General features: G+C 42.9%; 1 protein-coding gene across 2 annotated transcripts in view; it reads right to left on the bottom strand.

The window, feature by feature from the left end:
* The window catches only part of STYK1 (serine/threonine/tyrosine kinase 1), a 76,764-nt gene that overhangs the window by 25,018 nt on the left and 36,424 nt on the right, over positions 1-15,322 (bottom strand). For both annotated transcript variants that reach the window (XM_040437728.1, XM_040437729.1), the window contains 4 exons: positions 13,992-14,120; positions 8,282-8,524; positions 4,446-4,627; positions 67-150 (listed from right to left, as the gene is read on the bottom strand). In XM_040437728.1, the coding sequence (XP_040293662.1) occupies positions 67-150; positions 4,446-4,627; positions 8,282-8,524; positions 13,992-14,120 (638 nt within the window). The remainder of the gene's footprint in view (positions 1-66; positions 151-4,445; positions 4,628-8,281; positions 8,525-13,991; positions 14,121-15,322) is intronic.

Genomic DNA, 15,322 nt, shown 5'->3' with positions numbered 1-15,322 from the left:
CATATACAACATGACGTACAAATAAATGCAGTAAAGGGAATCTGTGTTAGAATATACCAGACATACCAGTGCTGCCAGGATCTGTAGTGCTATTGTGTAAACTTGGCACTCGGTGAGATCATAAAGTATTCCATCCATTGGCACCAAATCCTGTTAAATAAAATGACACTTTTTCACTACCATAAATAATAGGTTTAGTCGCTAAACAAGTATTGTGACCAAGTATCTGTTGGGGAAGGCATGTCGTACATTCTGTACGTTGTGATTTCAGCTACAAAGGGAATTTCCCCACTAAGGACTAACTTCCTTGTATCTCCAGTCATTCCAGTCTGTGCACATTGTATTACAGATCTCTGTATCTATAGTATCTTATCTGTACAGATCGGGACAGATTTACTAATCCTGTCTCAAGGCTGACTTACTTTATTTACACCATTATTTTGTCCCAAAAACTGGTGCAAAGCAAAAATTAAAGCCCTTTTCTAGACACTTTAAAAAAAAGTCTCTATCAAGGTGCAAAGATGTCTAAAACTGATAATAAATGTTGGTATGTGTGCCACTTTTTGGTTCACTTTAAATGAGTTGTCCGGCTTCTGGTGGCAGCAGCATATTGAATCTGTCGAAAAAATAAAAAATCATACTCACCTGCTCCCCATCGCTTAAACTTCTGGACGGATGGGGTCACACGTGCAGCTGCAACCAATGACTAGCCTCAGTGGTGACGTGTCCCTGGCCGGAAGTCTACAGGACCGTAAGACCAGGGGTGGGATTCAAATTTTTAACAACAGGTTCCCTACTCAATGGTGGACACGCGGCATCACGACACATATATACATACACCATATATATGAAACACACATACACATAAATACACTATATACATGGTACACATACATAAATACACCATATATATATATATATATACCCTACACACACATACCCTACACACACATACTTCCCAACTTTTAAAAAGTCTAAGTTTTTTTCAGCGTTGGCCCACACCTCTAACTCCACCCAATGTCTATTGGCTGTAATTTTAACACCCGTATCTGGAGAACTGGAAGGAACTGGCTGAATCCCATGCCTGCGTAAGACCAATGAGCAGAAACTGCCTGCTCCAGGGGACCGCATTTGTTTCAGACCGGCTCGCGGCGCAGGCACAGGTAAGGGCTTACCTGTGCCTCGCCGGACTTGTGAGTTAAGATAGCAGCCCGCATGTGTTTGCAGTTGAACACGGCGAACTGGCCATCACTGGTGGGGAGCAGATGGGTATGAATTTTTCAACTGCTGCCACTAGTTAAACAGTTCCAAAGCTGGACAACCCCTTTAAGCCAGAATTCTGGTTTCGTTTTCAATGTTAATTTGCCCCAATGAGTTTACTTAAAGGAACACTCCAGGCCAGTGATCTTCAACCTCTGACTCTCCATGTTTTGCAAAACAACAAGCTCCCAAAGGAAATGATGGTAGTTGTAGTTTTGCAACAGTTGGAGAGTCACAGGTTGGGGAACATTGCTCCAGACAAAACCTAAACACTGTGATACACTAACCCCAAGTTCACACTTGCGCGTTTTACAGCGCGTTCGAAAGCGCTGTAAAACGCATAACCGATGCAAACCAATGCTTCCCTATGGGACTGGTTCACATTTTCGCGTTTTACAGCGCGTTCGAACGCGCTGAAAAACGCCCGACGCATAAACAAGTTCTTGAGCTTCTTTGGGGCGTTTTGTCGCGTGTTTGCGGCCATAGGACACTGCTATCAATCACACAAACACGCGTGATACGCGCGTTGACTATGGACAAAAATGCGCACAAAAATGCGCACAAAAACGCGCGTTAAACACGCATATCAAATACGCTCAGGTCTGAACCCAGTGTTAGTGCAGGGATTAAGGGGGCAGTGCATAACATGGGGATTCAAAGAAAATGTTAGTGAATTAAGCTGCATGGGGAAAAATGTCACGCCCGTCCACAGTTTGTGTGCTTTGTTTCGTAACTCAGCCACATTGATTTCAGTGGAGCCGCCCTACAATATGAGACACAACCCTTGGACAGGTGTGCTAACCTTCCTAAAAAAAAAGGAACCTTTTTTCGTAATCCCAGATATACATCCAAATTAAATACATCCAACCTGATTAGTTGCTGGTTTATAGCATCTTAATGGAGTTTTTACTAGGAATGAAAATATCTTATAGAACATTGATTCATGAAAACTGAAATTAAAGTTCAAAGGGTTACCTTACCATGAGAAACCCTGTCGTTATTCCCTATTAGAGCATAGGGATGTCAAAGAATGATGTCCCTCCAATCAGGACCCCATGTATGTGAAAAATGGAGAGCTACTTTGTAAAAGCAGCTCCCATTCTGGCGGACGCAGTGCACCTATGTAATACATAGGCAACCATTTATAAGAATGTTCAGCATGTATTGCCACATTTCTCCTGAAGAGACCGCTAAAGGGCAAATACATACAGTACCTGCTCTAGGTTTACCCAGTAATAACAAGTGGTCAAACTGCTGCTGATTTATATTTTTAAAGAAAGGTTATTGAAACTACTGTATAGAAATGCTTAAATTGTTTCAAATCCGCTTTCTTTTATAGAAACTGGTCAGTGCCCTTAGGCTGGGTTCACATGGGCGAGATTTCCGTGCGGGTGCAATGTGTATGGTGAACGCATTACACCCGCACTGAATCCGGACCCATTCACTTCTATGGGGCTGTGCACATGAGCGGTGATTTTCCCGCATTACTTGTGTGTTGCGTGAAAATCGCAGCATGCTCTATATTGTGCGTTTTTCACACAACACAGGCCCCATAGAAGTGAATGGGGCTGCGTGAAAATCGCAAGCATCCGCAAGCAAGTGCGGATGCGGTGCGATTTTCACGCATGGTTGCTAGGGGATGATCGGGATGGGGACGCGATCATTATTATTTTCCCTTATAACATGGTTATAAGGGAAAATAATAGCATTCTTAATACAGAATGCTTAGTAAAATCGGTCTGGAGGGGTTAAAAATAAATAAAAAATAATTTAACTCACCTTAATCGCGCAGCCCGACTTCTCTTCTTTCTTCTTCTTTGCTGTGCAGGAGGAAAAGGACCTGTGGTGACGTCACTGCGCTCATCACATGGTCCGTCACATGATCCATCACCATGGTTTAACCCCTCCAGCCCTATTTTACTAAGCATTCTGTATTAAGAATGCTATTATTTTCCCTTATAACCATGTTATAAGGGAAAATAATTACATCTACACAACCTTGAACCCACACATGAACTTCAGTGAAGAAGTTCGGGTCTGGGTAGCACATTCAGTTTTTTATAAAAACTGAATAATGGAACGCCAACACAGTCAAAACTAACTGAAATTGCGTACCTACTCGCCCGTAATGCACCCGGGACGCATTCTGAGCAAATCCTACACGCCCATGTGAACCCAGCCTTAATGATTTTTATACACAATTAAGGAAATACCTAAAATGAACTCAGTTTGGCAGATATTGATTTAAGCTGTGAGAGAAGGGGAGAAACCTGTTAGGTCATGTCATCAACATGGCAGCCATCTTGAAGGCCGCCATCTTGGATTTAACCAGTATTTAAATGGGGTGCTGACACAGAACTGGTAGAGGAAAACAATGGTATGCTTCAGGTTAGAGTAACCTATTGACTCCTATGTTAAAACATCACGCACCACGCAAGATTTCGCGCTGGATCCTCATGGCCGCGGCAGCCTCTTCATGCTCAAATAAGATAAGTACAATTAAATTTTTTTTTTTAACTAATCAACCCCTGAAAGTCCTAAATATTAATCTCAGACAGTGGTTCAATGATGGGGGGGAAGCGAAATTGCAGTTTCTCCGTCATTGTTCCCGCTACTTACAAAGAAATGTGCTTTGTGATGAAGTAAAAATTTGGCAAAGCAGCGAAAATCTAATTTTTCAAAACTTTGCTAATCTCTAGTTTCCTCCTTCCCTTACAACTTGTGACCATTTTCATTTTATATGGGTGTTCCCTTACATTTGGGACAGTCTACCATGGTGCCATACAATGCTCATGCAAAACGTACTGCAAACACAATATAAACAGAAATGGCATTATAAATATCCTTAATTAATGCCCTTATCTTTTTATTTCTGTGTAAAACTCAACTATGTTTCCCTTGGATGCATAGATCAACTTCATTCGCATTGTTCAATTTCCTTATAGTGGATATTAAAGTGGAGCAAACCCAAAAAACCAACACAGGCTGGCAGACCTGGCACATAATTAAATGGCACTATGTGTCTGTGTCAGGGAAAACGGTGCACATTGCAATAAAAACCAAGATCAGTTGAGTGTGTATTTTTATGTTTCAAAGAAGTGAATGAAAGGTCATAAAAAATCCAATAAAGAACCAAAGATACAACTCTACACTCCCAAACGGTGTAAGTTTTTATTATTACTCACCCTGCGACAGTCCCAGAGAAACTGTAAGAGCGAGCCTGGCTCCACGCACTCCAGCACCATGCAAAATGGCCTTGTTTCTGTGCAGCACCCAATAATCTCCACCAAGTTAGAGTGTGAACCCAACCATGCTTGAAATGCTGCCCTTTGCAGGAAATCACGCACCTCGCAGGGCTCAGCAGTTCCTTCAGTAGAAAAGGTAGAAGAAAAATGGAGGAGGTGAAAATGTTAAATGTAGACAATATACAGGTAAAGAAATGTGTTTAAAGGGAACCTGTCAGCGGCAAAAGCCATCCCGAACCGCCAGCAGTACCTTCAAGTAGCCGGCAGTGAGTTTCGAATGATGATTTTCTTACTGCATTCTGATGAGGCAGAAGTATGAAAAACGATCTTTTATCCTCCGTCCGCGCTATTTTCCACGCCCCCTTCCCTGTCCCTTCTCTGTGACTGACAGCGCTTATGCCCGACAGCCGGCTGTCAGTCACAGGAGAAGGGGCAGGGAGGGGGGCGCGGTTACCTTGACTTGAAGCCAGGAGGCCGCTGCCCTCTTGACTACAAGCCTGACTGGAAAATAGCGCGGACGGAGGATAAAAGATCGTTTTTCATACTTCTGCCGTTTTTTTTAATTCTTCTGCTTCATCAGAATGCATTAGAAAAAACAATAAAGACCAAAGGTGGCCAATTGGCAAAAAGTGGAAAACAGTGTCCACCCGGTGCAACCAAAAGGACACCCGTAGTTGTAACTCGGTACTAGCTCCCGAGTGAAACAAGGAAACGGAGAAAACAAGGAAACGGAGCTCATAGTACCGTATAAAAATATGATTTTATTGTAACATGATTAAAATATAAAGCAATAAGTAATATGCCGTTAAAAAAGTGAAAAGAAGCAGAAAAAGAACGCCACCCTGGGATAGCACACCTGTCAAATATAAAAGGTAATGATCAATAAAAATGATTATATATGGTACAGTGACCAAACATTGACCAAAAATACAGCATGGGTAACAGTTGATTCAGCAATCATCTGTTACCCATGCTGTATTTTTGGTCAATGGCTAGTCACTGTACCATATATAATCATTTTTATTGATCATTACCTTTTATATTTGACAGGTGTGCTATCCCAGGGTGGCGTTCTTTTTCTGCTTCTTTTCACTTTTTTAACGGCATATTACTTATTGCTTTATATTTTAATCATGTTACAATAAAATCATATTTTTATACGGTACTATGAGCTCCGTTTCCTTGTTTTTTCGCTTCATCAGAATGCAGTAAGAAAATCATCATTCGAAACTCACTGCCGGCTACTTAAAGGTACTGCTGGCGGTGTGGGATGGCTTTTGCCGCTGACAGGTTCCCTTTAAGCATTATTTTTACAACTCCTATACAGTACAGAGGTTTAAAAAGCCTGAATGTAAAAATATAATTAGGGCTCATGCACACGACTGTATGTATTTTGGGGTCCGCAAAACACGGATCCACAAACAAAAACAGATGACATCCGTGTGACATCTGCGTTACATCTGTTTTTTTTTTGCGGATCCATTGTAACAATGCCTGTCCTTGTCCGCAAAATGGACAAGAATAGGACATGTTCTATTTTTTGACGGAAGGGACTTGTGGACATGAGGAAACGGAATGCACACAGAGTAATTTCCGTTTTTTTCGCGAACCCATTGAAGTGAATGGTTCCGCATACGGGCTGCAAAAAAAATTGGAACGCACACAGAAAGAAAATACGGTTGTTGCATTAGTGTCCATTCAGACGTCAGCAGTTCAGGGTCCGCATCCGTTCTGCAATTTTTGCGGGACGGGTGTGGACTCATTCATTTCAATAGGGCGGCCCCGCAAAAAAGATAGAGCATGTCCTATTCTTGCCCCTTAATGTCACTCATTTGCCTTGTATGTTAAGCCACATTAAGCTCCCCAAAAACCAAGCTTAATGTCACTCATTTGCCTTGTGGGTAGCCAAAATCCATGAAACTTTCAGAATAGGTTTGAGAAGCTGAGATCTTAGGTTATGCAAAGTTTCAAGGCAATTGATTTAGGTTTAGGCACATTATGGTACATTTAGGCCCCTTTCACACGAGCGAGTTTTCCGCGCGGGTGCAATGCGTGACGTGAATGCATTGCACCCGCACTGAATTCGGACCCATTTATTTCTATAGGGCTGTGCACATGAGCGGTGATTTTCACGCATCACTTGTGCGTTGCGTGAAAATCACAGCATGTTCTATATTCTGCGTTTATCACGCAACGCAGGCCCCATAGAAGTGAATGGGGCTGCGTGAAAATCGCAAGCACCCACAAGCAAGTGCGGATGCAGTGCGATTTTCACGCACGGTTGCTAGGAGACGATCGGGATGGGGACCCGATCATTATTATTTAAGGGAAAATAATAGCATTCTTAATACAGAATGCATAGTACAATATGGCTGGAGGGGTTAAAAAAATAAATAAATAATATAACTCACCTTAATCCACTTGATCGCGCAGCCGGCTTCTCTTCTGTCTTCTTCTTTGCTGTGCACAGGAAAAGGACCTTTGATGACGTCACTGCGCTCATCACATGGTCCGTCACATGTTCCATCACCATGGTAAAAGATCATGTGATAGACCATGTGATGAGCGCAGTGACGTCATCAAAGGCCCTATTCCTCAAAGAAGAAGACAGAAGAGATGCCGGCTGCGCGAACAAGTGGATTAAGGTGAGTTAAATTATTTTTAATTTTTTTTAACCCCTCCAGCCCTATTGTACTATGCATTCTGTATTCAGAATGCTATTATTTTCCCTTATAACCATGTTATAAGGGGAAATAATACAATCTACACAACACCTAACCCAAACCTGAACTTCTGTGAAGAAGTTCGGGCCTGGGTACCACATTCCGTTTTTCATCACGCGCGTGCAAAACACATTGCACCCGCGCGATAAAAACTGAACAACGGAACGCAATCGCAGTCAAAACTGACTGCAATTGGGTACCCACTCGCGCGGGTTTGCCGCAACGCATCCGGACCTTATCCGGACACGCTCGTCTGCAAGGGGCCTTAAGCTACAGTAAGCCATTTTCACATTAAATGTTTTAGGATGTCCCCTAAGATTATGCTATGGCGAATAATACATGGTGCAGGTTAGATTAGCACTCAAGTGTGGGGGTTTTTGAGTCTGATTAATGGTGCAGTTTCAATTGGGCTCTATATTTAGGCCTCTTGCACACAAACGGGCTGCCGTGCCCGTGCCGTAAGCGAGCAAGCCGCATGCACGGGTACCGACCGTGGGCCAGCCGCATGCGGATCGCGACCCCATTCACTTGAATGGGGTCTGCGATTGGTCCGTTCCACAAAAAGATAGGACAAGTTCTATCTTTTTGAGGAACAGAAGCACGGAACGGAACACCACAGAAGCACTCCGTTGTGCTTCCGTTCTGTGGTTCCGTTCCGCACCGCATCTCCGGATTTGCAGACCCATGATGCGGATTGCACACGGCCAGTGTCCCGTGTATTGCGGACCTGCCGTATGCGGGCCGCAATGCGGCAACGGGGGACACACGGTCGCGTGCAAGAGGCCTTACACTGTGCTATCGTTCAGAATATGTAGAACTGTTGAGTATATCCCTTTCCCCTTTTTAAAAAAAAAATAAGATACCATTAATAAAGTTTTTTTGTTTTCATTTTAGCGTCACAAGTCTGTTGTAATAAATTGTATTAATTAATGTTTTAAATACATTTTGGTGAAGTTATTTAGATTTTTCCATCTCACCATCTATATTATAATGAATAAATAAAATTCTGCAGTATATATATTCTCTATTCTCTGGGAAATCCTTGGCTCCTACCTTTCAGTTGTTTGACAACAATATCCCTGGCTTCTCTTCCATCTGTATCTCTCAGCACTGTCCTGTAGATTGGGCCAAACCTCCCTTCTGCCATCAACTGGAATGGTTCACTGATCCTCTCACACTGGATTTCTAGTTCCAAAAGACTGGGATCTCGTGTCCTCAAGACAGAGTCCAATGACAGTTCTGCTAAACTGATCCCGGAGTTCCCTCCTTTGTAGTTCTCCTGGGAGTCTTGCTCTGCTGCAAATAAACATAAAAAAGACCATGAACAGATTACTGAATTAATTGCCAGCAGCCTGCAGTAAGGGTACAGAGGGGAGGTAACCAGTTAGGGGGGGGGGGGGGGTGTACCTGCACAGTCAGAAAATGGCAACACTGATTGGATCGAGTGAGTTTGTTCAGGTACACCCCCCCCCCCCCCAACTGGTTACCACCCCTCTGTACCCTTACTGAAGGATAATAGAAATTCATTCATAACTTCTAGCAGGAATAATAAAGGAATGGCACATCTTAGAGCCATAAGACTAGATTCTCCAGAATTGTTACTGCATGGGGAATGCATGTAACTATTAAAACAGGCATGTCAGGAGTGGTCAAAGGTCCTCTTTTGGCAAATCATATGCAAGCGTTTTTATTTTTTGTTTTATTCTTCATATTCTGGTTTAATGAAATTAGTGATCTATCCTCAGGAGAAATAATCAATTCCAGATTGGTGGAGGTCTGGCTCTCTGCCCACCCGGAGATCAGCTGATCGAAGGCGCTGCGGCGCTAGTGCGAGAGCTGCATCCTCTTCAACGTTTAGCTGCACGCTGTCTACATTGTAGTGTTGGTGCAGGGTAATTACAGCTGTTAGTCCCATTCAAGTGAATGAGAGAGAAAGCTGTAATTACCGTGCACCACTACAATGTAGACGGCATGCAGGCAAGCAATGAAGAGGACACAGCTCTCACTGGCACCGCAGCCCCTTCAAACAGCTGATCGGCAGGTGTGCAGAGAGCCAGACCTCCACCAATCTGGAATTGATGACCTATCCTGAGGATAGATCAATATCACAATCACAAAGCAGGGATACCCCTTTAAGAGTGATGTAAGAAACACCAATACATTTCCTGTGCTGTGATTATATACTTGTATCTTATTTTTGAGGCACTATTGTACATAAAGTGAATGACAAGAAGACAAGCCCATTATATTTGACATAATATAAAGATTATTGACAACTATTTTTGCATACAAATTGTAGGGGAGAATAACCCTGTAATGCCATGTCCAAAGTAACATGGCACTTTCACTTTATATGGAATCTGACCAAAAAACATAATTATGCCAGTCTGAATGAAATCGAAGGCAGACAGAGGTACAGTAAGGTCCCATCCACTCTTGTCTGTGCTGGATTCCAGCTCCATTTGAAGACATAATACAGACATGAGTATGAGGTCAAAAAAATATATAGTAAGTAAAATATCAAATAACAAATTCAATATAACTGTTGTGACCAATTCTGATACATCTTTACTTGCTTCGTCTTATCTGCTGACCCCCTGCGGTCTTCGGTTATTGTAGAGTATTATGGCCCAGTACTTTTCCTCTATACACAAGTAACACATTCATTGTATCAGGAAAGAAGAGATAAATAATGAACTCATTTAAATTCTGGGGAGAGAATGTTCCATAATTAAGATGGGTTTGCCAGGCTCTGTACAGCAGTTATGTACAGTCAGGTCCATAAATATTGGGACATCGACACAATTCTAACATTTTTGGCTCTATTACACCACCACAATAAATTTGAAATGAAACGAACAAGATGTGCTTTAACTGCAGACTATGAGGGTATTTACATCCAAATCAGGTGAACGGTGTAGGAATTACAACAGTTTGCATATTTGACTCCCACTTGTTAAGGGACCAAAAGTAATAGGACATAATAATAATCATAAATCAAACATTTTAACTTTTTAATACTTTGCAGTCAATTACAGCCTGAAGTCTGGAACGCATAAACATCACCAGACGTTGGGTTTCATCCCTGGTGATGCTCTGCCAGGCCTCTACTGCAACTGTCTTCAGTTCCTGCTTGTTCTTGGGGCATTTTCCCTTCAGTTTTGTCTTCAGCAAGTGAAATGCATGCTCAATCGGATTCAGGTCAGGGGATTGACTTGGCCATTGCATAACATTCCACTTCTATCCCTTAAAAAACTCTTTGGTTGCTTTTGCAGTATGCTTTGGGTCATTGTCCATCTGCACTGTGAAGCGCGTCCAATGAGTTCTGAAGCATTTGGCTGAATATGAGCAGATAATATTGCCCAAAACACTTCAGAATTCATCCTGCTGCTTTTGTCAGCAGTCACATCATCAATAAATACAAGAGAACCAGTTCCATTGGCAGCCATACATGCCCACGCCATGACACTACCACCACCATGCTTCACTGATGAGGTGGTATGCTTAGGATCATGAGCAGTTCCTTTCCTTCTCCATACTCTTCTCTTCCCATCACTCTGGTACAAGTTGATCTTGGTCTCATCTGTCCATAGGATGTTGTTCCAGAACTGTGAAGGCTTTTTTAGATGTCATTTGGCAAACTCTAATCTGGCCTTCCTGTTTTTGAGGCCCACCAATGGTTTACATCTTGTGGTGAACCCTCTGAAGTCTTCTCTTGATTGTTGACTTTGACACACATACACCTACCTCCTGGAGAGTGTTCTTGATCTGGCCAACTGTTGTAAAGGGTGTTTTCTTCACCAGGGAAATAATTCTTCGCTCGTCCACCAAATGCAAATAGCACACTTGAAATGAACTCTGGACCTTTTATCTGCTCATTGTAATTGGGATAATAAGGGAATAACACACACCTGGCCATGGAACAGCTGAGAAGCCAATGGTCCCATTACTTTTGGTCCCTTAACAAGTGGGAGGCACATATGCAAACTGTTGTAATTCCTACACCGTTCACCTGATTTGGATGTAAATACCCTCAAATTAAAGCTGACAGTCTGCAGTTAAAGCACATCTCTTCCCCGAAAGGTGGCCTGGGTGGAAGCCCCCAGGCACGATTAGATAAATTTCTGAAGTCTCCACCACCCAAAACCCGGGGAGGTGTGCCCCACAGGTTGAGCAGGGAGTGGTCAATACGGACCGTCCAGAGCTTGGTACTTTAAAAGATGCTACGAGTGAAGGCTTTGAGAGTATTAATAAAAAACTCTCAGATATACTGGGAGTAGTAAATTCTACCAGTACCTCTGTGGCAGAGTTGGCCTCGTCCCTTTCAATAGTGCAAGGAGATGTCACGATAATCAGAGATGAGGTGACTAAATTGAGACTAAAGGTGAAGGAACTGGAATCTGCAGTCAACTCTGCTACGCTAGAGAACAGCCTATTAAAAAAGAGACTAGAAGAGGTAGATGAAGATCGCTCTTGGCTCAGAAGGAAAGTGATAGATCTGGAGGATAGGTCGCGTAGATACAACCTGCGACTGGTAGGCTTCCCAGAAGGGGCAGAACAGGATAATCCTGCTAACTTTATTCAAAAGTGGCTGATTGAAAACTTAGGGCCAGAGCATGATGCAGCTACCTTTTGTGTAGAAAGGTCCCATAGAATCCCCTCGAAAAAACCTCCTCCAGGGGCTCCCCCTAGAGCAATTTTGGCGAAATTAGTGTGCTCAAAAGACCGGGACTGGGTACTTAGACGCAAAAGAGAAGTATTGAATACATATTTTGATGGTAACCTGATATTAATATACCCGAATTTTTCGCGAGAGACCCAAATTAAAAGAAGATCCTTTTTTGAGGTTAAAAAAAGATTAGCAGCAGCAAACATCAATTACTCAATATTATACCCAGCAAAATTGAGGGTGGTACATAATGATTCTGTCCGCTTCTTTCCTACACAGGTGGAGGTTGCTCAATGGCTGGACTCGATGGGGCTATAAACAAAAATGTGAGGAGGTGGGAGGCTAAGGGGGAAGGAGCTGGGGGGGAGGTTTGGTGGATTGGAAGAGGTTGATGGGTAATATGATATTCCTTATCAATCATGGAGGGGGTACTCAGGGGGTGGGTGAAAGGGTGGGATTGGCTGTCGTCACTTGCTTTCTAGGTCTATGTCTCTCTCTCTGAGATTGGAGAAAGGGAGGTTACTTACATACTGTCTATGCTACGTAATATTCTATTCTAGAACGTGAGAGGGTTGGGAGACAGAGTGAAGAGGACGGTGGTATTTGATCTGGTGGCTCGTCATTTGCCGGCAATTGTGCTACTATTAGAAACCCACGCAACAGTAGATAGACTGTATACATTGAAAAGAAAATGGGCGTCCTTGGAATATCATGCTTATTTCTCCTCTTATGCAAGAGGGGTTAGTGTATATATTCATGAAGGGATAGAATTTCTACCGGTAGATAACATGATTGATAAGGAAGGGAGATTTGTTTTCTTGCATGGGTTTTGGAAAGGGCAGGAGATTATATTGGCGTTTATTTATATCCCTCCACCATATAAGTCAACTGTCTTTTCCCTACTATCGAAATACCTTGCTACAAAAAATCAATGCCCATTATTAGTAGCCGGAGATTTTAATGCCGTTCCTGACCCTGAGTTGGATCGCTTCTCTGTCTCTCCTGGGCAGGGTCGGTCTGGATCTCCTCTGAGTAGTATTTGCCGTGAGCTGGCGCTGGTTGATATCTGGCGCCACCTCTATGGCAATAAAAATATTTACTCCTGCTTTAGCCAGTCTTACGGGTCAATGTCCCGTATTGATTTGGCCTTCGCAAGTCGTGATCTGAGTCATCAGATCGTGAGAATGAAGTATGAACCTCATGGAATCTCGGACCACTCCCCAGTCCTGATCTCGTTCAGAGTGATAGACCCATCACCACCAGGTAAAACCTTCAAATTGAACCCGCACTGGTTGGATGTGATAGGGGAGCAAGGCCAGATTGACTAGGATATACAGGAATTCTGAGGCTTCAATGTAGGCTTGACACATATTCATTATGTGTGGGATGCATTGAAGGCCCATATAAGGAGTTTATACTTTACTAAGATCAACCGTTATAGATTTTAACTCCGTCAAAGGGAACAACAGTTGACAGAGACAATTAGGAGATTACAAGGTGTATTAGTTACTCACCATAATGAGGAATATATAACTCAATTAAAAGAGGCTAACTTACAGCTTAAAGGGTTTCTACCACTTTATTTTCACATAATTAGCTTTCAGACACTAGCGATCCGCTAGTGTCTGCTCTACCGAACCATCCTAATATAATTGCTTTTGGGGCAGCCGTTTCGCTAAAAAAAGAACTTATATTGATATGCTAATGAGCCTCTAGGTGCTATGGGGGCGTCATTAGCACCTAGAGGCTCGGTCTACCTTCACAAAATGCCGCCGCCCAGCGCGTCCCTCCAGCCCGTCCATCTCCTCCGGAATGCGATCCTCCCTGTGAGCGTATGTATTCGGCGCATGGGCAGTGAATGTCTGACCGCTTTCTGCACAGACATCTCCAGTCATCTTGTTCGTTTCATTTTTAAATCCATTGTGGAGGTGTGTAGAGCAAAAAATGTTAGAATTGTGTTGATGTCCCAATATTTATGGATCTGGCTGTATGTCATCGGGTGTTCAGCCAAGTACCGAGCCTATCTGCCAGCTCATCATTCAAAAGATGAAGCACACGGCTAGAGAAAAAGATTTTCTGTGAGCTTGTATTTACCTTGGGCTCTTTTTTTGTTCAGTTTCAAACTTCGATATCGTAGACAGAAAATAATGGCAAGTAGAATTATAGCAATCCCTATGAGGAAGACAGGGATCACGATCACCTCATACTGGTACGTTTCGACAACTGCAAAAGAAACATGAAAAGTTAAATTAAATTACCATAATTTCTTACAAAAGTATATATAAGGTGTGCTTTCTATCAGTCAGTACAGTTCAGATACCATTAGGCACTTGTCTGCCACAGACTTGCCCATGACGTATCACTCATTCTAAAGGATTTCTCTGTTCAAGCCTAATACTGTACATTTCAAGGAAATACCCCAAATCTCTGATAATAAATTGATTAAAGGGGTTTTCCAGGATCATGGTTTTTTACACATATGCTCATGTCATGAACACCTTCCCTATGCTTTTTTAAATGTGGACTCTCCTGACCCCTTATCAGCGTATATCCAAATCATTCTGATTGTTTCCATCCTGTATGTAGCACTTCCTGTTGCTGTATCCAACTAAACCCATGATGCACTTCTTCTTTCTCTACCACAGCTCCAGCACTGCCCCTAACAACATCAAGCTAGTTTATAGCTCCTCCCAATCAGTTACATAGACACTCCCCTATCACTGCCCCTAACAACTCCCAGCTAGTTTATAGCTCCTCCCACCCAGCTAGTTACATAGACACTGCCCTATCACTGCCCCTAACAACATCCAGCTAGTTTATAACTCCTCCCACCCCGCTAGTTACATAGAAACTCCCCTATCACTGCCCCTAACAACTCCCAGCTAGTTTATAGCTCCTCCCACCCCGCTAGTTACATAGACACTCCCCTATCACTGCCCCTAACAACTCCCAGCTAGTTTATAGCTCCTCCCACCCCGCTAGTTACATATAAACTTCCCTATCACTGCCCCTAACAACACCAAGATAATTTATAGCCCCTCCCACCAGCTAGTTACGTAGCCACTCCCCCATCACTGCCCCAACAGCACCCAGCTAGTTTATAGCTCCTCTCACCCAGCTAGTTACATAGATATCTCCTTATCACTGCCCTTAACTACACCCAGCTAGTTTATAGTTCCTCCCACCCACCTAGTAATAGACACTCCCCTATCACTGCCCCACCTATGGACATAACATTACAGGAATTAAGAAAGAGCTGCATGGACACGGTCATGTGACCACAGCCCAGAACAGAAGATAGGAGCAATAAAGGTAAAATAAATACATTACAAAATTCCCGCTACCTTTATAAATTATTATTGTAATGGATGTTGATGCAGTCCAGAAAACCCCTTTAATGTAAATGCCCAATATTAGGTGCAATA

Source organism: Bufo bufo, chromosome 6, assembly GCF_905171765.1.
Source record: "Bufo bufo chromosome 6, aBufBuf1.1, whole genome shotgun sequence".
In the NCBI taxonomy this organism is placed as follows: domain Eukaryota; kingdom Metazoa; phylum Chordata; class Amphibia; order Anura; family Bufonidae; genus Bufo; species Bufo bufo.
The sequence above is the reverse complement of the archived record's forward strand: the minus strand, read 5'-3'. Positions and strand labels throughout refer to the sequence as shown.